The sequence below is a fragment of the Ochotona curzoniae genome, unplaced genomic scaffold, assembly GCF_017591425.1.
Source record: "Ochotona curzoniae isolate NIBS_2020 unplaced genomic scaffold, NIBS_Ocur_1.0 contig_3819, whole genome shotgun sequence".
In the NCBI taxonomy this organism is placed as follows: domain Eukaryota; kingdom Metazoa; phylum Chordata; class Mammalia; order Lagomorpha; family Ochotonidae; genus Ochotona; species Ochotona curzoniae.
Window position 1 is genome coordinate 3,409,224 of NW_024466004.1, and position 25,394 is coordinate 3,434,617.

The following is a 25,394-nucleotide window of genomic DNA, read 5'->3' on the forward strand; positions in this document are numbered from 1 at the left end:
GGTGGCAATGAAAATCTGGGCAAGTGGAGACTTTAAGGTGGACTATGTCAGCCAGTAGATTCTGGAGAAATTTCATTGTGCTTGGAGTGGTGAGATCAGCAGCAATTCATAACTGTTGAACTCTCAAAACCACATGAGCAGTGCCCTAGGATCATGCCACACATTGGGGACCCTGGGATGTGTGTGTGGCTTCTCCCTTTGTCTTTCCCCTTCTCCCAGATACAGGAATGAAAAAGGAGAATTTGGAAACAATGGTCTTACTCATTTTCCTGTAGCCCTTGACCTTTTGTGTACTACTGAACTCTGTAAACATCATCAAATTTTTAAAAAATTAAAAATAAATAAGTAAATAAATAAAAATAAAATTAATAACTTAAAAAAAATTCTAGTGGTTTTCTTTCTGTTGAATCGTGAGGGTTCGTAATATACCCTAGGTTCAAGTTCATTGTGGAATAACAATTTGGTTATTTTCTTCCAGTGTGTAGCCTGTCATTTTTTGATGGTGTCTTTTACCGAGAAATGGTTTTCAGTTTCTGTGTAGTCCAGTTCACCATTTTTTATAGATCACAATTTTGGTGTCATATTTACGAAGTTTACCTGACCCAAAGTCAAGAATATTTCTCCTGTTTTCTTCAAACAGTGTTATGATTTTACATTTTTGGCTTAAATCCATTATCCACTTTGGTTTCAGTACAGCTCATGGTTATTATTATTTTGCATAGGGATAGTCAATTGTTGTAGCACCATTTTTAAAATGTCTCATTGATTGGGTATCTATTATTTTACCAGAATGATACTTATTTAATTACTGTAGCATTATTGAAAGTCTTACAAGCAAGCAGAGGGAACTTTACAGATGGTTTTTTCAATTGTTATTTTATTTTGATAATCCTTACATAGTTGATTAGGGCACAAAGGATCAAGGGCTAGAGGAAAGTGGGTAAGACCCTTGTTTCCACATTCTTTCTCTCTGTCTTTTTTTTCTGTATCTGGGGTAAGGAAGGAGATAAAGGGAGAAGCCCCACCCAGCCTCCCATCCACCCCAGGGTCCCTAACATGGGGCATGCTCCGAGGGCACTGCTCAAGTGATTTTGAGAGTTTAACAGCTCTGAACTGCTGCTAGTCTAGCTATTCCAAACACAATGAAGTCTCTCCAGGGGTGCGGCCAGGGTGTTTGGTGCAGTGGTTAAGATGCTGCCAGGAGTGCTCAGGTCTGAGTTTCAGTGCTGGCACTTCTGATCCTTCTTGGCAGGCAGCAGGGGTGGCTGCCGTGCTTGGGTTTCTGCCGCCCACACAGCAGGCCCAAGTTGATTCTGGGCTCGTGGTTGTGCCTGGCTCAGTTCCAGCTGTTGAAGGCATTTCAGGGCGTGAACCAGCAGATGGGAGAGCTCTTTCTGCCTGTTTGTCTTGGCTTCTGCCCCTCTGCTTTTCAAATAAATAATTAAACGTTTAAAATGTATTTGAGAGATTCCATCTACTAGTTCACTCCTCAAATTTCTTTCTTAGATATTTAGATTAGGTTGTTTCTTCTTTGGTAAATTCTGGTAGCTTGTAATCTTTTTGTCGTTCTGCCTTTCAGATCAACACATCTTTCAGAAAAGAAATCACATGCTGACAGACATAACCTTTCCTGGACAGAGGTTCCAACTGAGCGGGGCAGCAGGTGAGTTAAGAGGCCACCTGAAAAGGACATCACAGTGAGTTCTGCTGGGAAAGTGGACGCTAGTTAAGCCAAGGCGAGAAGAGCTGTCCAGGTGGAGTGGGTTGATCAACCTTAGAGGACATGGCCCACTTGGGAACCTACACAAAGACCCAGATATGAAAAAGCTCAGGCAATAGCAGAAGGGCCAGGCCCACCTGCAGAGAGGGTTTTCCGGGGGTCCTGGAGACCACTGGCTTTACTCTAAGAGGGGTGGGAAGCTACTGATGGGTTCTGACAGGATGAAACTTAAGTTTAAAAATGAGGGGCTGGTGTGTGGGCTCAACTGGCTAATCCTCTACCACCTCCAAGCGCTGGTATCCCATATGGGTGCTAGTTTATCTTTCTGAGTAGCCTGCACCCATGTGGGAGACTTGTAAGAAGCTCCTGGCTCCTGGCTTCAAACAGGCTCAGCAGGAGCTGTGGTGAGCACTTGCAGAGTGAACCAGCAGATGGAAGATTTGTCTTTTCTTCTCTGTATAAACCTGCCTTTCCAGTGAAAATAAGTACCTCTTTTAAAACCGTGAGTTTCTTTTTCATGTACAGACGGTAACACGAAGATAATAATAAGCCTGAGATGAGGTCAAGAGAAGCCACCAGGCCCCTTCAGGTTTTGCCCATGGGTTTCTATCTCCCCATCAACCTTCTTCAGTCAGCAAACAGAACAGTGCGTTTGGGCTTGGGCGTCCCAGCCCAGGAGGCCCGTCTGCGCAGGCGCCCTGTGCCTCCTGAGGTGGCGGGGCCGGGAACTGCGCGGCCTTTCCCAGGGCCTGGCGGAGGCGGGGCTGGCCGCTCCGTGACGTCATTCGGCTGCGCGGCCCGAAGGGCGGGACCCGAGTGCGACGGCGCGACCGGCAGCGCAGGGCTCGCTTGTGGGGAAACGAAAGTGAGGGCAGAGCTGTGGCCGCGGCAGGGCCGGGTTCGGCCGGTGGCGACGGCGGCAGCGACAGCGACAGCGTCGGCCTGACCCCCGCCCCGTCTCCTCCGCCCCTGTCCCCCCTGAGCGTGAGTGCCGACGCGCGGCCCGGGGGGAGCGAGCGGGCGGGCGCGCGGGCCCAGCGTCTTCTCTCCCCGTTTTGCACCGACCGCCGCCTCGGCCCCCAAGCCCAGTCGTGCCTCTCTTGCCTCCGCCTTCTGGCGGCGTCTGTCTTCCCTCCTTCCCACCCGCCGGCTCCCGGGAGCTGGAGCTGCGGCTGGCTTGTCTGCGCACACATTTCACACACCCAGTGTTCATCTTCAAATAAAAGACCAGGAGGTGGGAGCTCAGGGGTTCCCGCCGTGGCAAGGGGCGGCCCTGCGAGGCCCAGGGAGACAGGAGAGGGCTGCAGAGCTTGGGGTTGGAAGCTCTTGGATGGGGGAGAGCAGCAGGTGGAAGCAGGCCTCCTGCCTTGCAGTTCACGTTCCGGCACCTGCAGGTCCACTTGAGCACTGGTGAGCCGCAGGGCCCAACTCCTGCCTCAGTCGTTCCCAAGTGCAAACGGGGAAGATGGGAAGACCCCAGACTCAGATGTGACGGTGCTGCACCTCTGTCCCCACTTTTACAACTGTTTCCTTGCCCCCACCCCAACACAGCCCTCACTTAATTTCCTGTGTTTCTTCCTTCCCCTCCGCCCCCCACAACTGACTTTACATCGGCCCACCTTTTTTGCATTTGCTGTGCAGTGGGTTTTCCCAGAGCTCAGCTTGTGAGTTTTTCGGGGGTCGTAAGGGGTGGAGGGCTCGAGGTAGCCGTGCCCAGCCTGGCTTCCTGTTCTACTCTGTCCTCAGTACATCCTTACGTACCTTGCAGTCTCTCTGGGAAGGATGGCGGTGAGGGGGACATGGGTCTAGACTTTTGCGAGGTTGGGGGATGGGATGGGGTACGTGGCACCTTTGAACTCCATTACTTTCTTGACCTGTCCGAGTCAAATCCTCTGCCTTCCTCAGGTGCCTGTGGCCTGCCTCCCCTGCTGCCCACCTGCTGGTATTACTCCAGTAGTGAATTCTTTCTGGACTTTGAGTTCTCCACATCCAATCAGTTAGGTACAAGTTACACTGTATTCACTTGTTCTTTAGCTAGATTATTCCTTAAAATGTCAAGGTTTCTTAACTACTTTGTTCCATTTCTCCTTTTTTTTTCCTTCTCATGCTTTCCTCTGATGTACCCACCCTGGGGCATGGATGATGGTATCAGGGTGCCTGCCCATTTCTTTTTGTGGAGCTCGGTGCCTGAATATAAGGTTATTGTTTTTTGGTACTTCAGTGCAATGATAGAGCTATCGCCATTCCAATAGCATGTCTGTTACTATTCTCTTTTCTCATTCCTAAACAAGCCAATGTTTCCACTGATTTGTCTGAATTAAAACTTTCCTAGACTGTTTCATATTTCCAAACATCATGAACCCCAAACCAGTGGCTTTTAACATAATGTGTATCTCTTTAACTGTTCTGGTTAGGATATTTTTTCTTTTTAAGAGCAAGTTGGCTGGCTTCTATTGGTGGGTTTGAAGCAAGCAGCTTTTTTTTTTTAAGATTTATTTTATTTTCATTACAAAGTCAGATATACAGAGAGGAGGAGAAACAAAGAGAGGAAGATCTTCCATCCGATGATTCACCTCCCAAGTGAGCGCAACGGCCAGTGCTGTGCCGATCCGAAGCTGGGAACCAGGAACCTCCTCCGGGTCTCCCACACGGGTGCAGGGTCCCAAAGCTTTGGGCTTAACTGCTTTCCCAGGCCACAAGCAGGGAGCTGGATGGGAAGTGGAGGTGCCGGGATTAGAATGGGCACCCATATGGGATCCCAGCATGTTCAAGGTGAGGGCTTTTAGCTGCTAGGCCACACCGCTGGGCCTCTGGTTAAGATATTAATGGTAATGGATTGTTCACTCAAATAATCCTTACACTTTGGAAAGATGGTTTTTAGGTTCCAGAAGTGAAGTCACTTTTGAAGTGTTTATTGTCTTGCATGGCCAGTATTGCATCAAAAGTATAGAATCGCAAATACCTAAGATATTATTTTTTTTATTCCTGTGTGGTCTGTGAAGTTGATCCATGACATTTCGGATACCTGACTTCATTGGCCCTGGGGACCCCAGGTCTTTGGGCACCACGTTTTCAAGGAAAATAGACAGCTGTGCGTGAAAACCCTGGGCTTGACTAACTTCCCTCCTACATCTCATTCTGGACAAGAGGTTATCAGGACACTGGCACTGGAGGGTGTTTGGAGCTGCCAGATCTCAGCCAACTGCTGGTTTATCCTTCAGAATCCCTTCCCTGAGCCCAGTGGCACTGACTGGGGCAGCTGATCATGTGGTTCTGTTCTTGCAGTCACAATGAAGAGGAGAACGGACCCAGAACGGACCGCCCCCATCAAAAAGCAGAAGAAAAGAGTGGCAGAGCTTGGCCTGAACCTCAGCTCTGCATCCGACGATGACCCTCCTGCCTCCGTCAATCATGCAGTGAAAGGTATTCCTGCCTGTGTGATCTGAGGCCACTGGCCATCGGTTGGTCAAATCCCGAGTGTTTGGAGAGCCAGATGCAGTCATCTGTCCCTTGAGAAACCAAGGCAGATCTAGAGATGTTGACCCAAACTCTTCTGTTCTGCTACTCTCCTATGAAGAGTGGGAAATTTGTTTAAATCAAAATGGGAATTTTTCTACAAGTCACATAGTTCTGTTGCCAGTACTTCAGTAGGTGGCACTCTTTTGCTCCCTTGAGCCGCTTGGAAGTAGCAGTGAGCCGAGTGCTGTGTGCTCCTAATAGCCGTGAGTGATCCTGGGGCTCTTTGATACAGGAGGGGCCTGTCGCCACCACTGTCTGGCCCAGTTCCCAGGTTTTTGCGTGTTGTGTTCTCACTTCTTTTAGCAGTTCTGGTCAGAAACATCGACTGTATTAGAGTATTGCGGTGCTCACAGCATAAATTAAGCTCTAAGATTTCACTGATTGGGCTGAAAGCACTTGTGGACATTCGCAATTCCCGCATAGACTGTCTAGGAGCTGGTTTCCAGTGCCAGGGAGATAGTAAGTATTAGCTCTGTTTGCATTTACCCTGACTTGCCAGTGGTGTTGGTGTCCCAAGGCTGCTGTAACAGATGAATAAGCTGAGTTGCTCAGCCCAATAGACGTGTATTCGTTCTCAGTTTTAGGGGCTAAAAGCCAGAAATGGAGGTCCGAGAAGGACTGTGCTCCCTCCACAGGCTCTTGGGAAAGCCTTTTTTGCTTGTGGCGTCTGGTGGCTGCCCACAGTCCACACACGTTGGCCATCGTGGTGTAATTCCACTTTCTGTGTGTGTATATTCAGATTTCTCTCTTAAAAGAATATCAACCATTGGATTAGGGTCCACCCTAATATATTAAAAAAAATTTTTTTTAAATTTATTTTTATTTGAAATGCAAAGTTAGAAGATTTTCCATCTATGGATTCACTCCTCATATAGCCACTATGGCCAGAGCTAAGCCAATCTGGAGTCAGGAGCTAGGAGCTTCTTTAGGTGTGTCACGTGAATATGGGGGCCCAAGGCTTTGGGCCATTGTCCACTGCTTTCTCGGACATTGGCAGGGAGCTGGATTGGCAGTGAAGCTGCCAGGACTCGAGCTGGTGCCCATATGGGATACTGGTACTTATGTGAGGTGGAGGCTTAGGCTACTGTGTCACAGCACTAGTCCCTACCATAATTTGATGGTATCTGCCAAAATTAGGTCACATTTGTAGGGTCTAGATGGACAGGATTTGAGGGGAAAGAGACACTGTATTAATCCAGAACACCAGCATGCTTGGATTTTGGCTCTTCTGTTGGATCATTGGTAAGCTGGAAGGAAATTGGGTAACAGATTGATGACTGGAAGGGTGTGAAGCATCCTTTGAGGGTGGTAGGAAACACAGTTTACTCACAAGTGGTAGGCTAATTCAAGGGCAGTTACTCATCAGCTGCTACTGAGAAACTTGTCCAGTGAGAAGCTTGACAGGTGGTACAGCTAATGGAGCATGTGGTGCGGCTGTGGTCCAGGCTGGAGAAGACTCATAAATCTGTGTGTGTGGAGATGAGCCTGCCTTTAAAATCATAGTGGATTTCAGGGTAGCTGAGAAACGAGGTGTCGAATTGGGGAGGTAAGGGTGTTATTGGATGCAGTGGTTCTGCGGCCTATAGAGGAAAAGGGATCTTCCTGCCTGGGTGCCAACATGGTGGAGGCAGAGGTTTCCTGGGTAGGGCATTGAGAAACATGGTCTCCAAGGGGAGCAGGCAGGGTGTCTGGGGAATCCATGATACTCAGGTACTGGAGGTGTCTGGCTCGAAGTGGCTAACCTGGGGGGGTGTTTGCCTCGAGTAAGGAGAGGACAGCTCTCAGGTAAGGGAAGATAATTGCATATGGTGAAGGATCCTTCAAGAAAACCATTCTGACTTAAATTTTAAGCTGTTAAAAATATGACTAAATTGAGATCTTTTCCCCCTTCCTCTTTTTACATACAGATAAGTCCTTTAATTTTACGAAATGGGTTTGACCTTTTCTGGAAGTAGCACCATTTGACTCGGTCAGGATTGACTGTTGCTGTGCACAGAATGGAAATCCAGAGGTGGCCGGTCTCTAGCATGCGGCTGGCAAAAGGCCAGTCCCTTTCATTTGCAGAAAAGGAGGCAGGAGGCGGAGGCAAGCCAGCATTGCCAGATCTCCCCTGGTTAACTTATTTTAGGAAGCAGCAGCTCCACATTGACAAGGCTAAAGGCAAGAGAATAGTGTCTTCTTCAGAACCATTGCTCCGTGAGCTGGCCCCCTACCCTCCCTCTAGGCCTGCTTGGAGTGAATGCTCAGCAACTATTTACTGAGTACCATTGTGAAAAGAAAACTGCAGTGTCTTTTCCAAGAAGCTTAAGGTGGTTCACCTCTTTCATTGTTGCCCATCCTTTGAGTGGTCTGCAGATAATTCACTGAATACTCAGCATTACTTCACTCCTCTTAGACGTGGGCTAGTTGCTGTCTTGCCAGAACTCCATGTGCCCGCGATGTGTATGCAGCACTTTTGTTCACATGCACTCTTAAAGTATGGCACTCCCATGTGCTCCACCCAGGTCACCTGGACACGCTGTTCACCTAGGTGATTAAATATGAGACATTTTATTTATTTTTTTTTTATTGGAAAAGACAGATATACTAGGAGAAGGAGATGCAGAGAGAAAGGTCTTCCATTCTCTGGTTCACTCCTCAAGTGGCCGCAGTGGCTGGAGCTGAGCTGATCCGAAGCCAGGAGCCAGGAGTTTCTTTCAGGTTTGCCATGTGGGTGTGAGGTCCACTGCTTTCCCAGGCCATAGCAGGGAGATAGATGGGAAGTGGAACAGCCAGGAATTGAACTGGTGCCCATATGGGATCCCAGCGGATGCAAAGTGAGGATTTAGCCACTAGGCCACTGCGTCAGGCCCCACTTATGTGACTGAAAGCTGATCTTCAGGAAGACAGAAAAGTAAAAAGTAGTGATTACTGTTTGTGTCAGCTCTGTTTTTCCTTATGCTACATCAGTGCAGTGACCTGCTAGTAGAACTATTTGATCAGTTTATTTTACATAATTCACAAGGTAGCCACCTTGCCAGGTCAGAGACTGGCAAGCGAAGAAGAGCAGGGATGTTGCCACGGCCACTGTTGCCACTTTTGCAACAGTGAGTGTTTTAAGAAGGGTTTGATGGCATTTTCAGGTGAGAAGTCATTTTGTATTTTCTTTGGAAGTAAAGATTGGCTTCTTCTCTCAGGTGAGCTGTGGTCTAGACCCTAGCTGCGGTTCTCTGTAGCTGGGCACCTGGATGAGTTCCTGGTCTTCTTGCAGCGATTTGCTGCTTCGCCAGCACCATACACAGAGTGCCTTCCCCTCCGCCAGGTTTAATTCTTTCGTAAATAAGCTATTTGCCCTGAAACGCCATCGCTTTTCTGTCAGCCCAGATTCATGACCTTAATCAAAAACTTCCTTTATCGGTATCTGTTTAAATTGCTCTAATGAGTTACCATTTGTCTAGCATGAAGGGGAAATTGAGTCTTTAAGTAGAAATAAGTGTGTTCCATAGACATTGTTAGGCAAGGGGTGATGTTTATTAAAATTCATAATTTATTCTCCTGTTTCTCTGAGCTGCTCACCTTGGCCGTTAGCAGTTGGCGCTATCCCTGCTTGGGTGTTGTCACTGTCATTTTTAATGTTGGCATGTTTGCCCTACTGCTCTATCACAATGTGAAAAATTTTGCCAACACTGGGGAGCCCCTGGTTGCTCTGTAAAGTGAACTTTTTTTCAAAATGCCTAGTGGTTTCTGTCAGGTGGAGAAGATGTTGTAAATAAAAATCCTAAGCAATGCTTTGGGCTCACTGGCAGCTTTCAGAAGGGGCTCTCCCAAGGAGGTAAATGGGAATGCCATCTAATTTTGGCAAGTTCTTAGTGAAACTAATGATTTTAATAGACTGACCTTATTGCTCTCAGTAATTTATATCCTCGTTACAAAATTGCCTGCTCAGTGTTTGCCTCATTCTTATCAGTCTCAGAAGGCTAGGCCTCCTCTTTCTGCTGCAGCCACAGCAGTCATTTGAAGAGTGACCCCAAAGGCCAGGAGCGAAGGGAAGCAGAGTGCAGCAGAGGTAAGCATAGGGCCTCAGTAATGTCAGGCTAAGAACTGGTGCAAATGCTTCGTGAACGAGGGAGAGCAGCGAGGCTTGTTTGCCTCTCCACCCAGTGAGGCCATGTTTTAGTTCTGGTCGCGTTTATTCTCACACACTGGGAAGGACAGGGAACAGTGACTAACACCTTGGGAAGACGAACAGAGTGGAAGGATCTTCGTGTTGGTGCCAAGTGCTGCAATTCACCAGAGTCACCACTGATTTCCCCAGTGAGTCCCCCACCAAATTTGATTCTTCCTGTCCAAATGTCCAAAGGTGTTGCAGAAACAATAGGAAACAAAAGATTTCACCCTTCGAGTGGCGGCTGACAGGGACCCTGTGTGCCCAGGAATGATATTCCTGCCATTGCAGGGCTCATGGTTGGGTCTCCCACCAACTCCCCAGAGCTGGAGCAAGCAGGGCAGCTTGTCCTGTGAGGAGGGTACTGGCTTTCTTAGGCTTTTCACAGGTAGACTTACAAATGTCTAATTAGCAGGTGAAGAGATAATTTGACATTGTAACTTGTGATTAACCAGGACCATAGATTTGGGGCTGCCTGAAGGAATAAGCTGTACCCAGGGCACTGCCTAAATGGCCCCGCTTCTCCCTGCACCTTGGGGAGTGGCTTTCAAGTGCGAGTGTGCTTCTGCAGAGCCTCTGTCCTCCATAGGGAGGTTATAGGCAAGGGGCTGGGTAAATTATCTTGAGCTGCTTGAAAGACTTCCTCTCAAATCTGCTGCTCTCTAAAGATTTCTCTAGAAAGGAACCAACCTCTTCCCCAGTCTTGGAATGGTAATTTTATTTCTTTGTGGCCTTATTTCTATCCTAGTTTTTTAAAAAACCAATATATTCTTGTTTCTCACAAATGTAGAAAGCACAGAAAAATGCAAAATGAAAAATAAATATCACCTCACCTCTCAGTTTCCATGGTTACTCATTGTTAGTGCTCTGAGTGGCACTCTGGCATTGTGGCGTGTGCTGCATTGGTCCATGCGTGCAGATCTGCTTATCAGGAGAATTGGACAGCCTCCGCAAGGGAAGGGGCAGAGTTCATGCTTCTCACATTGGGACTACTCAATCACAATTTCTCCTTGCCAGCTGAGAAAGGGCTGATGTTTTATACTGACTTTTCACATATTCACTTGCTGTTTCTCTCGTTTGCAAAATGATTTATCTTTCAAAAATGCATATTTAGGGCTGGTGTGTTGGCTTAGTGGCTAAGTTCTTTCCTTGCATACGGGTAGGATTTCCTGGCTGCTCTACTTCCCAGCCAGCATCCTGCTTGTAGCCTTGGAAAGTAGCAGAGGATGACTCAAAACCTTGGGACCCTGTGCTCACGTGGGAGACTCAGAGGAAGCTTGTGGCTTTGAATCAGCTGAGCTCAAGCTGTTGCGGCCACTTGGGGAGTGAGCCGACAGATGGAAGATCTTTCTGTCTCCTTCACTGCAATTTTGCCTTTCTAATAAAAACAAATAAAATCCTAAAAGACATTCAATAAAGATGTTAAGACTACAGTTGGGATCCTCACATCCAGTATCAGAGTGCTTGGGGTTGAGTCCTGGCTCCAGATCAGATTCCAGATTCCTACTGCTAATGCACACTCTCGGGACAGCAGGTGATAGTTCGAGAGCCTGGGTCCCTGTCACCCAGTGAGAGACCAAGGCGGAGTTCCAGGTTCCTGGTTTCTCCCTAGTCTAGCTCTGGCCGTTGAGGGCTTTTAAAGAATAAACTGGTTGAAGAAGCTCTCTCCCTTCTGCACATTCTCCTTACCCCCATATCTCTCTGCTTTTGTGTAATAAACAAAAAATATATATATTTTTTTAACCACGTCCAATCTAAAGTCTCTAATATTTGTTTAGGTCTAAATTATACACCTTTATGTCCTCACAACTAATAAATATTTGAAATAATAAAATATACATAACTTGGAAAAAGTGTTTCATCTTTAATCGTGATTTTTAAAGATTTATTTATTTATTTATTTATTGGAAGGTCAGATATACAGAGAGAAGGAGAGAGAGAGAGAGGAAGATCTTCCATCCATTGATTCACTCCCTAAGTGGCCGCAGTGGCCGGAGCTGAGCCAATCCAAAGCCAGGAAGTAGGAACCTCTTCTGGGTCTCCCACATAGATGTAGGATCCAAAGGTGTTGGGCCGTCCTCAACTGCTTTCCCAGGCCACAGGCAGGGAGCAGGATGGGAAGCGGGGCTGCTGGGACATGAACTGGTGCTCACATGGGATCCTGGTGCATTTAGGGCGAGGACTTAAGCCGCTAGGCTACTGTGCTGGGTCCTTTTAGCCGTAATTAAAAAAAAAAAAAAGAAAGATTTATTGTTTTGATAGGCAGAATGACAGAGGGCCAGGCAGAGATTATCAGTCCACTGAGTAAAGATTTGCTGTCAGAATGGCTGCATCAGCCAGGGATAAGCCAAACTGAAGCCAAGAGCCAGAAATTCCAATTGAATTCCCTCACAGATGTCAGGCATCTGAGAACTTGGGGAATTATCTGCTGCCCCCTAGGTGCATTAGCAGGAAGCTTGATTGGAAGTATGGAGTAGCCAGAGCTTGAACCAGGGACTCTGAACGCTCTGATTGCTCCCATATGCCACATGGGTGTCCTAAGTGTTGGTTTAACCTGGTGCACCATGATACCAGCCTCATCACCATCGCCCTGGAATGAAACGTGTTTATTTATTTATTTATTTTTTTTAAAGATTTATTTTTATTATTTTTTATTGGAAAGGCGGATATACAGAGAGGAGATACAGAGAGGAAGATCTTCCGTCCGATGATTCACTCCCCAAGTGAGCCGCAACGGGCCGATACTATGCCGATCCGAAGCCAGGAGCCTCTTCAGGGTCTCCCACGCGGGTGCAGGGTCCCAAAGCCTTGGGCCGTCCTCAGCTGCTTTCCCAGGCCACAGGCAGGGAGCTGGAAGGGAAGTGGGGCTGCCGGGATTAGAACCGGCGCCCATATGGGATCCCGGGCGTGCAAGGCGAGGACCTAACCACTTGCGCCACCGCGCCGGGCCCTGAAACGTGTTTATTTGTGTTTGGTTTGTGACTTATACCATGTTCAGTAGGAAATTATACAACTTATTACCCTAATTTTTGAGATTATTGAGATTTTAGACTATTTCCAAATTTGGGTTGGTTTGACTGATAAATTCCTCAGGTAAAATTCCATTAGACTGAAATTGAACTCAGATTTGTGGATTCCTGTATCTTGGTGAGCAAGGAGAGGAGTCATTCAAAGTGGTTGTGCCGAGTGGGGCCATCTGACTTTGTGAAGCTGGCAGCCTGCCCCATGACAAGGACTCAGCTGGATTTGCTTTGGTATTCTCTGACAGTAAGGTTCTCAGCAGTGACGATGAGGGCTTAGCTCGTGCTGCTGTGCCCTCCTGGAATGTCCAGTTGTATTTCTAATACTCCCACTTTGTGGTTCTGTCAGAGTGGCTCCCCCTTCTGCATCCATTCTTTCTTTCTTCCCATCCTCTCCTCCCATGTTCTTCTCCCACTTGCCTCCCTTTGTGAGGCTGCACTATGGATCCAACTTCTTACCTGTGAGTTTAAAACACTGAAAGCAAAACTAAGAAGACCAGATACTGTTAGTCTAATGATGGAATTGGTAAAAATGGAACCAGTCATCAGTATTTAGGAATTGATGTTCAAGCAACAGACAGTGGCAGCAGAATTAATACTATATCTCCAGTAAATATACTTTATATTTGACAGTGTACTTTCAAATATACTGTTCAATTGAATTTTTGAACAGCTATGAGGTAGGTATTGCCATCCCACTTTTGTGGAAAAATTAAAAGTGTTGATAAGGGAAACTTATTTTTGAACTCCTATTGTCACAAGTACTGTTGGATACTTTCAGAAACTCGTCTAAGATTATACAGCTAGTAAGATTCAGAGATAGTTCTGACCCCAGGTCATTAATGAACTTCCTGGGTACAGTGCTTATATTGAACACTAGGGAATAAATGCCACTTGGGTTTCTAGAGGCTGTTTTGTGTCATAGACTCACATAAACATTTTCATTTTTGTTTTCCAGCATCTGCCACAAGCTTAAGTGAGTCTGACAGTGAGAACGAGGGGAAGCCTCGCAGCTCTGACTCTTTCCACGATGTATTTAAAGCAGACTCCCTTGTGGAGGGAACATCCTCTCGCTATTCCATGTACAACAGTGTTTCCCAGAAGCTTATGGTACGTCAGCACTTGGGTTGGGATTCTCAGACTGGTCCAGCACAGTGAAAGAAGGACAGTTTGTACAGGAAAGCTTGAGCATAGGGGTTTCTCTACTTCCAACTATTGAAATTTATTATCATTACCATTTTAAAGATTTATTTATTTTTTGTTGGAAAGGCAGATTTACAGAGAGAAGGAAAGAGAGAAGGAGTCTTCTGTTCACTGGTTCACTTCCAAGTGGCTGCAGTGGCTGGAGCTGAACTGAGCTGAGCTGATCTGAACCCACGAGTTACTTCCAGGTCTCCCTCGTGGCTTCAGGTTCCCATGGCTTTGGGCCATCCTGTGCTGCTTTGGACGTCTGCATCCCGTAGTGGAGAGCCTGGATTCAAGGCCCAGCTGCAGCTCCTGACGGTGCAGACCCTGAGGGGCAGTGGTGGTGACTCAAGCACCTGAGGTCCCTGCCACTTGTGTGGGAGACCTGACTTGAGTGCCAAGCTTCTGGCTGGGCCAGCTCCTCTTGCTCTTTTGGGTGTTTGCAGAGTGAATCAGCAGTTGGGGGAGCACTCAATGTCTTGAGCAGGTTGTAGGGCGATCAGAGTTGCTTTCACTGACTTCAGGAATGTCATAGTTGGCTGTTTAATTTCCTGTTCAATTTCATAGAGAATAAGAATAGCCAGTGTTGAGGCTCACATTCTAGTTTGGGGACCGCAAGCTTGGGGAAGTTCGAGGTAGAATGACTGGTAACTTTGTCAACCTTTTTGACCTGGGGGAATGACTGGTGGCTACTGTAGGTACTTCTACGGTTGCTAAATTAGTGATGCTTCTTTTAAAGTGAATGCAAACCCTCTTGGGGAGTTAGCTCTTCCAATTGCTAGAATTTGTTTATTTAGGGAGAGTCTGAGGGGCTCTGATCTTTGGAGTATGCACATGGACCCAATTATTAGAATTTAATGTACACTTATAGACAGTTGTGACATTCAAAAAAATGTTTCTGTCTTAGGATTTTATTGGAACTTCCACTTCATTTTATATGAAGCACATTTTCAAATAGTCTCTTGATTAAGTGGGCTGATGCAGGTCTTCATTGTCCTCACGAAATAAGACAGTTTTGCTAAGGGTAAAGTAGAAGGCACTGCTTGAAGTGATTCCATTTTAAATTCCGTTCTCTTTATCAGACAAATTAGATGGAAGGGTAAGTTGTGCAAATGTCCAGTGAGATTCATTAAGTTTTTAAGTTATAGCTATGAGTTCCCATCTCATTTGTCCAACTTCTGGTTGCCCTAGACTTTCACCTCTAAAATAGACCTGTTAGGCTGCAGTTGTTTACACTGCTTTCTTTTATTAGGCTAGAAGGCAAACTGCCGACATATTCATCTGTATTTCTCAGTGTTTGGCACAGTGTCTGGCATGAGATGGGGGCTAAGTAAATGTCTGTTGAACTGAATTAATGTGTTCCCTGACCTCTCCTTTTCAGGCCAAGATGGGCTTCAAGGAAGGTGAAGGACTGGGTAAATACAGCCAGGGTCGGAAGGACATCGTTGAGGCCTCTAATCAGAAAGGCCGAAGAGGTTTGGGTCTGACACTTCGGGGCTTTGATCAGGAGCTGAATGTGGACTGGCGAGATGAGCCAGAGGTAAGTGGTATGGGAGAAGAAGAGAGGAAAACCTTTGTACTTTGGATGCATGGCTTTAAGAAGCCACCATGGTAATGAATTAGAGATCTTCAGAGGCAGTGTGAAGGCGGTGGCTAGTGAGGTTGCAGTTGGTTTCTTGCATGGAAGGTTTCTGGAGGATGCCCAGAGAAGAGGCTCACCGTCTAGTTTCCAAATGAAAGTTTGGCTTTCTGCTCTGGGTTTAGTAGGCTTACCTGTTGGGGACCACTTTATTTGAACCCTGAAGACCAAAGAAGAATGTTTGCATCCCTTTTCATGGTACAGATTAGGCTGATATCTAATTTGGTTGGTCATTCTACAAAGGATTTGAAATAGGTATAACAAAAGCATCCAAAAGTAACAGGGAGGAAGTAGTGCGCAAGTGTCTGGCCTTAGGCACAGAAACTGTCCTTGAGCTTTGGGTGTGGCTCTGAACTGTAGATTTATTCATCTCCCTGGTGCCCTGGTCCAGGAGGGTATTCACATGAACTCGTGAGATGAAAACCCTAACGGAGTTCAGAGTCAGGCTTTGCCAAGCCAGGGGTTGGTGATGGTTTCCCTGTGTTGCCTTACACCTGTGAGCAGGTGAGGTCAGGTGACAGATTAGCAGATGAGACTGCGTAGAGTAGGAAAATGCTTGCACTTGGTTGCTAGGCAATAGCTTTCCCCTCAGCAATACCTGGTCCTTTTCTTGTCTTCATTCATGTGAAAGCAGGAGCAAGAGTTGTAGCCTTTCAGTGGGTAGAACTTGAATTAACTTAGCTGAACTCAAATCTGACATTTGTCCATAAAAAATTGCCATTTGTCATAATTCAGTATTTCTCTTACAAAAGATGCCTTATAGTAAGATTTTGGCTCAGCTGTTGATGGATAGCTACTTTTTTTTTTAAGTTTGATTTATAGGTTTCATTTATTTTTTAAAGATTTATTTTAATTGCTTCTTGGCCTTTTGTCGAAGATCAAGTAAACATTTATTTTTATTGGAAAGTCAGATGTACAGAAAGGAGGAAATCTTTCATCCATTGATTCACTTCCGAAGCGGCTGCAATGGCCAGAGCTGAGCCAATCCAGGAGCCAGGAGCCAGAAACTTCTTCCAGATTTCCCACATGGGTGCAGGGTCCCAAGGCTGAGGGCCATCCTCAACTGCTTTTCCAGGCCACAAGCAGGGGGCTGGATGGGAAGCAGGGCCACTGGGATTAGAACCGGCGCCAATATGGGATCCTGTGCATGGAAGGCAAGGACTTTAGCCGTTAGGCTACTGTGCCAGGCCCGGTAGCTACTTTTTTAAAGCGACGGAGCCTAGGTGCTTGAGGTCACTGTTCAGTCCTGGGCCACTGAGGGGAAAGTGCTCAGTGGCCACTGCAGCCACGAATAGAGTGCAAGGTCTGACCTTTGGGACAAGATCTGCTCCAGGGCAGCTTTCATGTTTAGACTTCCATAGGAAAATGGAGCCTGTCTTTTCTTTTAAAGGAGCATCCAAAGTGTATATGAGCTTTTTTTCCTGGAGTTTAAAAAAATTATAGTCATTATGCTTAACAGTGACATATTGACCAAGAGGAGAAGCTGTCATATACTGCCAGATTTGTGGACAAAAAGCTTCAGTAATTTTTCTGTTTAACTTTTTTATCTGCTGATTATGGTTGGCTTGCCCTCAAGACCTTGCATTGTGATACCATTTTATGCCTTTCAAAGCATGTAGTATTACCTTTAATCACATTGCTTCGATTTGCAATGGTGAGTCTCTTCTCCACACTGGCTTGAGACTCAATCTGTGAAGCTGCCATGCAGGTTAGCCACCTGTTTAGATTTTATATTCCCCGTTTCTACAGCCCAAAGGTATTTAACCCAGCTGCACAGTAGAATTTTTTTTAAAAGATTTATTTTTTTATTTTTTTTTTTTAACTGACCGGATCTTTACTCTGTTAGCCCTATCTTCAGACTAGAGAAGGTCTCCCCAAGAGGCCACTGAACTTATCTGGACAATAAGACGCGGGACTTTATGCTAGATATGTGTTTGCAAGGAACGAATCTCAACTGAACTTGAACTGTGGTTAAAAGATTTATTTTTATTAGAAAGTCAGATATACAGAGAGGAGGAGAGACAGAGAGGAAGATCTTCCATCCGATGATTCACTCCCCAAGTGGCCGTAATGGCCAGAGCTGGGTCTACCCAAAGCCAGGAGCCCAGAGCCTCTTCTGGGTCTCCCACTTGGGTGCAGGGTCCCAAGGCTTTGGGCCGTCCTCGACTGCTTTCCCAGGCCATAAGCAGGGAGCTGGATAGGAAGTGGGCCCACTGGGACAGGAACTGGCCCCATATGAGATCCCAGCACATGCAAGGCAAGGACTTTAGCCACTAGGCTACTGTGCCAGGCCCTGCACAGTACAATTCTGTAGGGACTTGAGAAAATGTACTTAGGCCCCATCTGTGCCTCAGGGCTACAGAATCATAGACTCCAGTGTTGGGGGCTGGACTTTATTTATTTATTTTTTGAAAGTTGATATGGGGCCTGGCGGCGTGGCCTAACGGCTAACATCCTCGCCTTGAACGCACCAAGATCCCATATGGGCGCCCATTCTAATCCCAGCACCTCCACTTCCCATCCAGCTCCCTGCTTGTGGCCTGGGAAAGCAGTAGAGGCCGGCCCAAAACTTTGGGACCCTGCACCTGTGTGGGAGACCCGGAAGAAGTTCCTGGTTCCCAGCTTCGGATCTGCGCAGCATCGGCCGTTGCGCTTACTTGGGGAGTGAATCATCAGACGGAAAATCTTCCTTTCTGTCTCTTCCTCTCTGTATATGTGACTTTGTAATGAAAATAAATAAATCTTAAAAAAAAAAGTTGATATGATCCTAATCTGTATCTGGTTTGGGAAACACTGTTTTACTCTTATAGGCAAATTAACTGAAAAATGAAGGGAAAGTAGCCATTGGAGAGGCTTGTTTTCTGTCCTAATTTCCAGACTCTGAAGTTGTTTTGTATATGATACTTTGAAAGGCATCAGGGAAGACTCCTTGCCATTAAGTCTTCCTAATGTAATTGCCTTTGCATAAAACCTGTAGTATATATGGTAACCATCCCCAATTTCTTCACTTTGTCCCTGATGCTCTGACTTGAAACTCTTTCAGTTAGGGATCTGTCTTTTTTAGCTCTGTGTCTGGGCTCTCAGCATGTAACAGGCATTTATCAAATAGTATTGGAACAGATGAGAGAAGCAGAGACTGGGGGAGCTTCTAAGACTTGAAACCAGAATTGGAAGCAGCCTTAAGAAGTTAAATTCCTGGCTCTGGCTTTTCTTGTTTGACCCCTGTGCCTGGCGGACTGGAGCATAGCCCTGAGGCTGTGGGTCCTCTGTTCTAACTTAACTTGCCTCTCTTCTGTTTACAGCCCAGTGCCTGTGAGCAGGTGTCATGGTTTCCAGAATGTACCACCGAAATTCCTGACACTCAGGAAATGAGCAGTTGGATGGTTGTGGGAAAGGTAGGATTTCAGGAAAAATGTGCCCTGACTTGCTGACATTCCTGATTTTTCTCTTCCTTGAGTGGTGTATATATGTGCTTGCATCTTAGAAAACACGAGAAACCTTCAGAAAGGTCTTGGAAAATGCACGTTATAAAGAAGCAGCGCACAGGATTCAAAAATTTTTGCACTGAAACTAACTTCAGATTCCTTTTTTTTCCGTGAACTTTTCAGAGTACCCTCTAGTTCTTAGAATATGGGGGTTTCTGGTGATTTCCAAGAACTTTTTGGGGCAAGGGGTGTCCCAGAAGGCAAAGCTGTTTACATAATGATGGTGAAAAGTTGTTTTGTGCTTTTCACACACGTACTTACATTGAGTGTCCAGTGACACGTGGTATTGTGACCATTTAAATGCAAGAGCAAAGAAGTGAGTCTAACCTTATATGAAGCCAGGTATTAAAGAAATGTTCAAAGATGGAAAAACAGTACCACTCTTTTGATGGAAAATGAATAGTTTTCATAAAAACATGTTCTTTATGTTAATACAGCACTGTTATTTTAAACTGAATTACGAAATATTTTAAGTTTTCATTTTAATTTCTTACAATTCTCTATCAACAATTCTCTTAATATATGCACAAAAGATAGATCCTTTTTGTGATCTCATTGTTTGAGAGTGGAAAGCCTGAGACCTTGAGCTTCACTGATTTAGCGGTGTCCTGTTGAGGTTCAGTGAGCTTGACATGCCCCAGGCCCTTCTTAGCTCTCGTTTTCTATAGCATTGCCAGCCTGGTGCCTGGTACCGTGCCCTTGTACTCATAGAGTGAGAGGCTCCCTGGTTGAGGGATGAGGCACTCCGGGCAGATGGCTCCAGTGCCTCTTTCCTGTTTGCTTTTCCCAGCCTCAGCATTTGTGAGTCTTATATCCATATGGTGTGCTACTCACAACTCCCAGGGGCCTGCTTCATCTCCCCACCATCTGGAGGATAGCCAGAGAGATCTAGGATTTTCTCTTTCCTATTCCTCGGGGATTGTTGTTTCTTGGCAAGGTCCCAAACCCTTCTTACTCTACTCTTGTGAAAGCCAGCTTTTGCTGTTCAGCCCCTAAGTGCAGTCACAGGTAGTCATTATTTACTGTTTTCTTTTCCCTGTAGAGAAAGTTGATGATTGAAGACGAAACGGAGTTTTGTGGGGAAGAGCTGCTTCATAGCGTGTTACAGTGTAAGGTAAGGCCTTGTGGCTGTAGCCAGACTCCTGAGACCTCATGTGAGGTGGTCTTCTGGGGCTTTTCCAGTTCTCTGTTTGCACAAGATGTGGGGAGGGCTCACTACAGATTGGACATGTCACTTGTTGTGTGTCTCTAAGGTACCCTTTTTCCTGGTGGCTGTCATGTCCTGTGGTGTTGTGCTGTCCTGTAGTCAGTAGTCAGGAGAAGATTCATTTAACCTCGTTGAGTTGGTTCATTGCACTCTTGTCAGGGACTGGGATAGGAGAGGTTTGAAATCATTCCTTGGCATCAGGAATCAAACCCTGACTTCTAGAGCTTTTTTGATGTGTGGCCTTGGTCTTTTTGCTACCTTGAGTTTGAGTTTCTACATCCATAAAATGGTGACAGCATACTTCTCTAGAGGTTTTGAGAGTTGAATTAAATAGTGATGTGAAGTGCCTGGCTAAATGTTCACCTTTCTTAATGCTTTCTGGCGTGATCATGGGCTGGCCTGGAAATACATGGTGCAGGTCCAGTGAGCCAGGGAAACTGAGGAGAAATGGGCTGGAGTAGCATAAAAGCTTCAGCCCGGCCTCTCAGAGTTATTTGTAGCAGACATAGTGTTGGTAGTATCTATAAGGTGATGGGAAATCAGGTGAAGAGAGGATTTCTTTTCCAGCAAAGGTTTGGGGTTTGGAAGCGGGGAAGCCCTGGTCTTAGTCTCATAATCGTTCTCTGGTCCTCTGGGGAGTTGCTGCTCATGTGGAGACAGTTGCTGTGAGGACTAGCCGTGTCCAGAGGGGGTTGTGGAGCAACAGGTGTTCTTTTCTTTTTTTAATTAAAGATTTGTTTATTTTTCTTGGAAGAGCTATAGAGAGAATGGAGAGACAAAGAAATGTTCTCTCCATTGGTTCACTTCCCAAATGGGCAATGGCCAGAGCTGAGCCAGTCTGAAGTTGGGAGCTAGGAGCTTCTGCTGTATCTCCCATGTGGTTGAGTCCTCTTCTGCTGCTTTCCTAGACTATTGGCAGGGTGCTGGAGCAGAAGGTGATCAGCTGGGACTTGAACTGGTGTGTCTATGTGGCATGCTGGCACCACAGTCAGGGGATTAGCAAGCTGTGATACCATGCTGGCTCTAGCAGATGCTATTTTCCAACTATTTGTCATGTGCCAAGCACCTACATTTTTTTCCGGCTCAGTTAAGGATCAGAGCGATAAAGCAACTTGTCTCAGGTCACACAGGTGAGTCATTTCAGAACTGGAACCTCACTCCGCAGAGTGCAATCATTTGGTCACCTGTGTCCCATCCTATGGGGTCTGATTTGATGCTCACCTCAAATCACCTGGTTGTGATTCTCTTTGGACAGAGTGTGTTTGATGACCTGGAAGGGGAGGAGATGCGGCGAGCTCGCACCCGGGCCAATCCCTACGAGATGATCCGTGGAGTCTTCTTCCTCAACAGGTTTGCTGACATTTCCCTCCCCTCTTTCAGTGAGCCTTGCTGTGTCTCAGCTTTCCAAACATCTGTACTGAGTCAGGCTTTTCTGCCTTACTTTTTGTTTCAGGGCTGCAATGAAGATGGCTAACATGGACTTTGTGTTTGATTCCATGTTTACAAATCCACGGGACTCTGACGGGGTAAGAACAAGATTCTGCTTTGAATTCAAGATGCTGAGTGGACTTCAGCTTCTGTGGCTCAGGGATTGCTGTTAGTTCAATGCCAGCAGAGTACTGCTAGATGATGGAAATGAGCTTTTCAGAGAGGGCCCAATGTGCTCCTTGGTTCCAGGAATGTCCCATAAGGACTGGTTTTCAGGGCTGCACGGCCAGAGTGCCAGCCGCTAATGTCACAGATCTTGCTGCTCATGATGACTGGAAGCAGATGGGGCCTATGGCACTGGAGAAAGGGCCATTCCCAAGTTGGATGTGCGGGCCTGGGGATCAGAACAGTGAGGCGTTGAGTTAGAACCTGGCCTGGCCTCAAGCTATCGTTAAAGAGATTTATTTACCTAGCCTCTGCTTTGTGCCAGACACTGTCTGTATCATATATAGGGGGCAGATGTGATCCCTGTCCCCATGGCACTGAAATCTAGACATTCTGGGAAGTTTAAGAACTAGAAAAGGTACAAGGCTGGGTGTACGTAAATCCTGTCTTACCCATTGGAATTTGGAGGCCACCTGCTCCCACTAGGGTTTGACCTTCCTTCCTACTATGGGTGAGGTAGGGCAAGGAGGTGAGTGTAGTCTTCAGAGAAAACTTCTTTTCCATGTTGAAACTTGTGACATCCTCTCATTGAGCGCTGTTTTTAATGTGAGAGGAGAATGCTTTGGAAAGTGTGATTTGAGTGTTGAATGAAGTGTGGGCATTTCAGGAGGTATTTTCCCTGGTCTGTTTAAAATCATTATCATTTCTGTGATGGAGATGAACACGGCATTTAGGAAGCTGTTGGCATCATTGAAGCTCATACTTTCTTTGAGCTTTCACTGCTTCCTTCTGTAATGACCCATGCTAAGCTGCCAGAGGGCAGGTTAGAACCAGAAAACTCTTGAGGACTATTCCTGCTCCTGAATATGGGTTTTAGACAGGGCCGCTTTCCCTTCCTGCCATCCTGGACCAGCTTGCATGGGATCCTAAGTAAGAAGCATTGATCCTTCTAAAAAACTAGTGGAGAAATATGATGATCTGCTCAGCCATATCTCGTCTCTCTGAACACAGAGTTTTTGTTGTGATAGAGAAAGAAAAGGACATTTCACTCTAGAATTCCTTTTAGGATTTTAAAGCATTTTACCCAATCTTAGGAAGTTCATTTTCTTTAACAGTGACATGGCAAGGAATCAGGTGTGCCTAGTCCTGTTTCTATTTCACTTACTCTCATGAGCCAAACCCCCTGATTATACAACCAAGTTCTTCATGTTGCAGTTCCACCTGCCTCACTGCTTCTTCCCCACAGGTAAACCTGGCATGTAGACCCCTCCGGCCTTTACTCGTTTATTCTCAGGTCTGTCTCCCCATTTTCCAGTGCCAGCAGGCAACACAAAACAAAAAGGCTGTTGGAATTAGCATCTTGAGAAAATTAGGTTGATAGAAGGTTGATTAAATTTTCTGTGCCCCAAATGATTTCCTTTAAACCTGCCTTGCAGAGGACCTCTGTTAAGCTGAGGGGAAGTTGCAGCGTCATTCTGGGCTTCTTAATGTGAGCACCTTCAGCCGCTGGTACCTGCTTGTTGTCTTTTGGCTGTCGAGAAAATGAAGTAGGCACCAGGGTTATCCCACTCAGGTCGAGGGTAGAGACGTTAGTTACAGCGGAAAAGGCAGCGTGTTGCTAAATGCTTCAGGCAGCTGCTTGGCCTGGATTGATTGTTAGTGGCCGTGGGGAATTGCCCTTTCAGAGATGCTTCCCTGCACTCCACTGTACAGAATGATTTCTCTGGAGCCCAGGGTGCTTTCTTCTCTCTTTTCATCTCCATGTTTCCCCTGAGGACCAGAGTGACAGCCAAGCCCAGAAAGCTTCCTGTGTTTTTGAAGTAAGCAGAGAAACCAGAGCAGTCCTAGTAGATGTGGGAGTGGCCAAAGCCCAGACATACACTCAGGTTTGCTAGGGTCCTAGTGGCGGTTCCAGCAGTCAAGTTACAGACCAAGGGCAGAAAACCTGGAAGCTTAGATGATGTCAGCCCAACTGCACAGGAAGACCTGACTGTTGTGGTCACACCACCTGGAGTCGATCTCACTTGGATGGAAATTGACTGTGAACAAGTTACCTTGGGTCTTGGAGCCTTTTTTCCCCCTACCTGTAACATGAGAATGCAACATCTGTCCTGCTCTGCAGAAGGCAGTAAGGAAAAGACTTAAAAAAAATTTTTTTAATACATGTAAATACCCACGAAAATTCTGTTAGCGGGAATTAGGAGGTAGTAGTAGGCCTGATGGTCTGGCTGGAGTCCATGTTGAGGAGGTGGGTTGAGCAGTTCCGGCAGGCGGTGATCACAGAGGGTCCTTTTCCTGGGGCTCTGGCGGAAACCGCATCATACTTGCTGAAAGGGTTGTTAGACTCCCGGTGCCTTCACCTTCCTGTTACTCACTGAAGTATGTCTTTCTCCCTTTCCTCCTTGTCTCCTGCTTGCCTTTGTAGAAGCCACTGGTAAAGGACCGGGACCCTGAGCTCCTGTACTTTGCTGATGTCTGTGCAGGCCCAGGCGGCTTCTCAGAGTATGTGCTGTGGAGGAAGAAGTGGCATGCCAAGGGCTTTGGGATGACTCTGAAGGGTCCCAATGACTTCAAGCTGGAGGACTTCTACTCGGCCTCCAGTGAGCTGTTCGAGCCCTACTACGGTAGGGACACTGAGGAGGGCGCTGGGAGGTACGAGGGCAGCCCTGCGAGGCACTTCAGGTTGGCAGCAGCTGTTACCCATGTGCATGTTTTCTTCCCTCAGCCGTTTGGTCTAGGATTCCCCCACCCTGTTGGGAGAGCCAGCTCCCTCCTCGTTACTCTGGGCCTGCTGTATTCAGGTTAAATACTTAACTAGGCTAACTCTTGTCAAAGCCTAAGTAATCCCTCCCTTCAGAAGCACACCTCTCTCGTGATGACAGGAAATAATGAAACTCTCTGATCTCCAGTGGAGAGCTGGTAGGGTTATTAACATACCCACCCACCCACCCACCAGCTCTGTCACAGGTGCAGAAGGCACAGGGGCCAGGTGGCCCAGCATCCCATAGTACCTCTTGTCTGTCTTGTTTGTGTGACTTATCTGCAAACCCCGGGACCTTTCTGAAGAGTTGTCACCCAGAGTTGGATGTTGGTTCTCAGGTGTAGATTACTTTTAAATATGACTGGGTCTTGAAGAGGAAGAGTGTTTCACTTGCTAAGCCATGGCTGGTCAGCTCCTTCTGGATCTTGCTTATTACAGCAGGCCCTGTTCTTCCTCCCAGCCTATCACCCTTCATTCAAGCAGCCATGTGGGGTGGGTCCTGGATCTCAAGACTCCTGTGGTACCTCTGGTAACTGTCCTATAGAGCTTGTATGCCAGCTGCTAGGACATGCAGGGCAGATGAGTGCAATATGAATTGAAGCTTGTGACCTGCCAGGTGAGCACGGGATCGACGGAGATGGAGATATCACCCGCCCAGAGAACATCACTGCTTTTCGCAATTTTGTCCTGGATAACACAGATCGCAAGGGTGTCCACTTTTTGATGGCAGATGGGGTAGGTAACTGTAGGGTTGACCATTGAGGGATTTGTTATTTTAGAGGACTTGTTTGTTATATTAAAGGACTTGTTTTGTTTGGTTGGGTCCTTTAGCCATACCCAAAGATGATAGCCTACTATTCAGTAGGATTTGCATTTTTATTTTTTCATGTATTAATTTTCCTTTTTTTAGATTTATTTTTATTGGAAAGTCAGATTTACAGAGAGGAGAGACAGAGAGAAAGATCCTCCATCCACTGGTTTACTCCTCAAGTGGCTGCAATGGTCAGAGCTGAGCCGAGCTGAAGCCAGGAGCTGTTTCTAGGTCTCCCACATGGTTGCAGGGTCCAGGGCTTTGGGCCGTCCTTGACTGCTGTCCCAGGCCACAAGCAGGGAACTGGAAG

At 46.5% G+C, this 25,394-nt stretch overlaps 1 protein-coding gene across 4 annotated transcripts in view; it reads left to right on the forward strand.

Annotated features, from left to right (window-relative positions):
• Positions 1-1,452: 1,452 nt before the first annotated feature.
• Positions 1,453-25,394, forward strand: part of CMTR1 (cap methyltransferase 1) — a 45,306-nt gene continuing 21,364 nt past the window's right edge. The window contains exons 1-10 of one of the 4 annotated variants that reach the window (XM_040983302.1): positions 1,453-1,663; positions 5,006-5,143; positions 13,362-13,513; positions 14,970-15,128; positions 18,530-18,622; positions 19,755-19,826; positions 21,175-21,269; positions 21,373-21,445; positions 23,938-24,136; positions 24,890-25,008. In XM_040983302.1, the coding sequence (XP_040839236.1) occupies positions 1,609-1,663; positions 5,006-5,143; positions 13,362-13,513; positions 14,970-15,128; positions 18,530-18,622; positions 19,755-19,826; positions 21,175-21,269; positions 21,373-21,445; positions 23,938-24,136; positions 24,890-25,008 (1,155 nt within the window). In that variant the 5' untranslated portion in view covers positions 1,453-1,608. The other 3 variants (XM_040983303.1, XM_040983304.1, XM_040983305.1) reach the window with 3 other exon arrangements.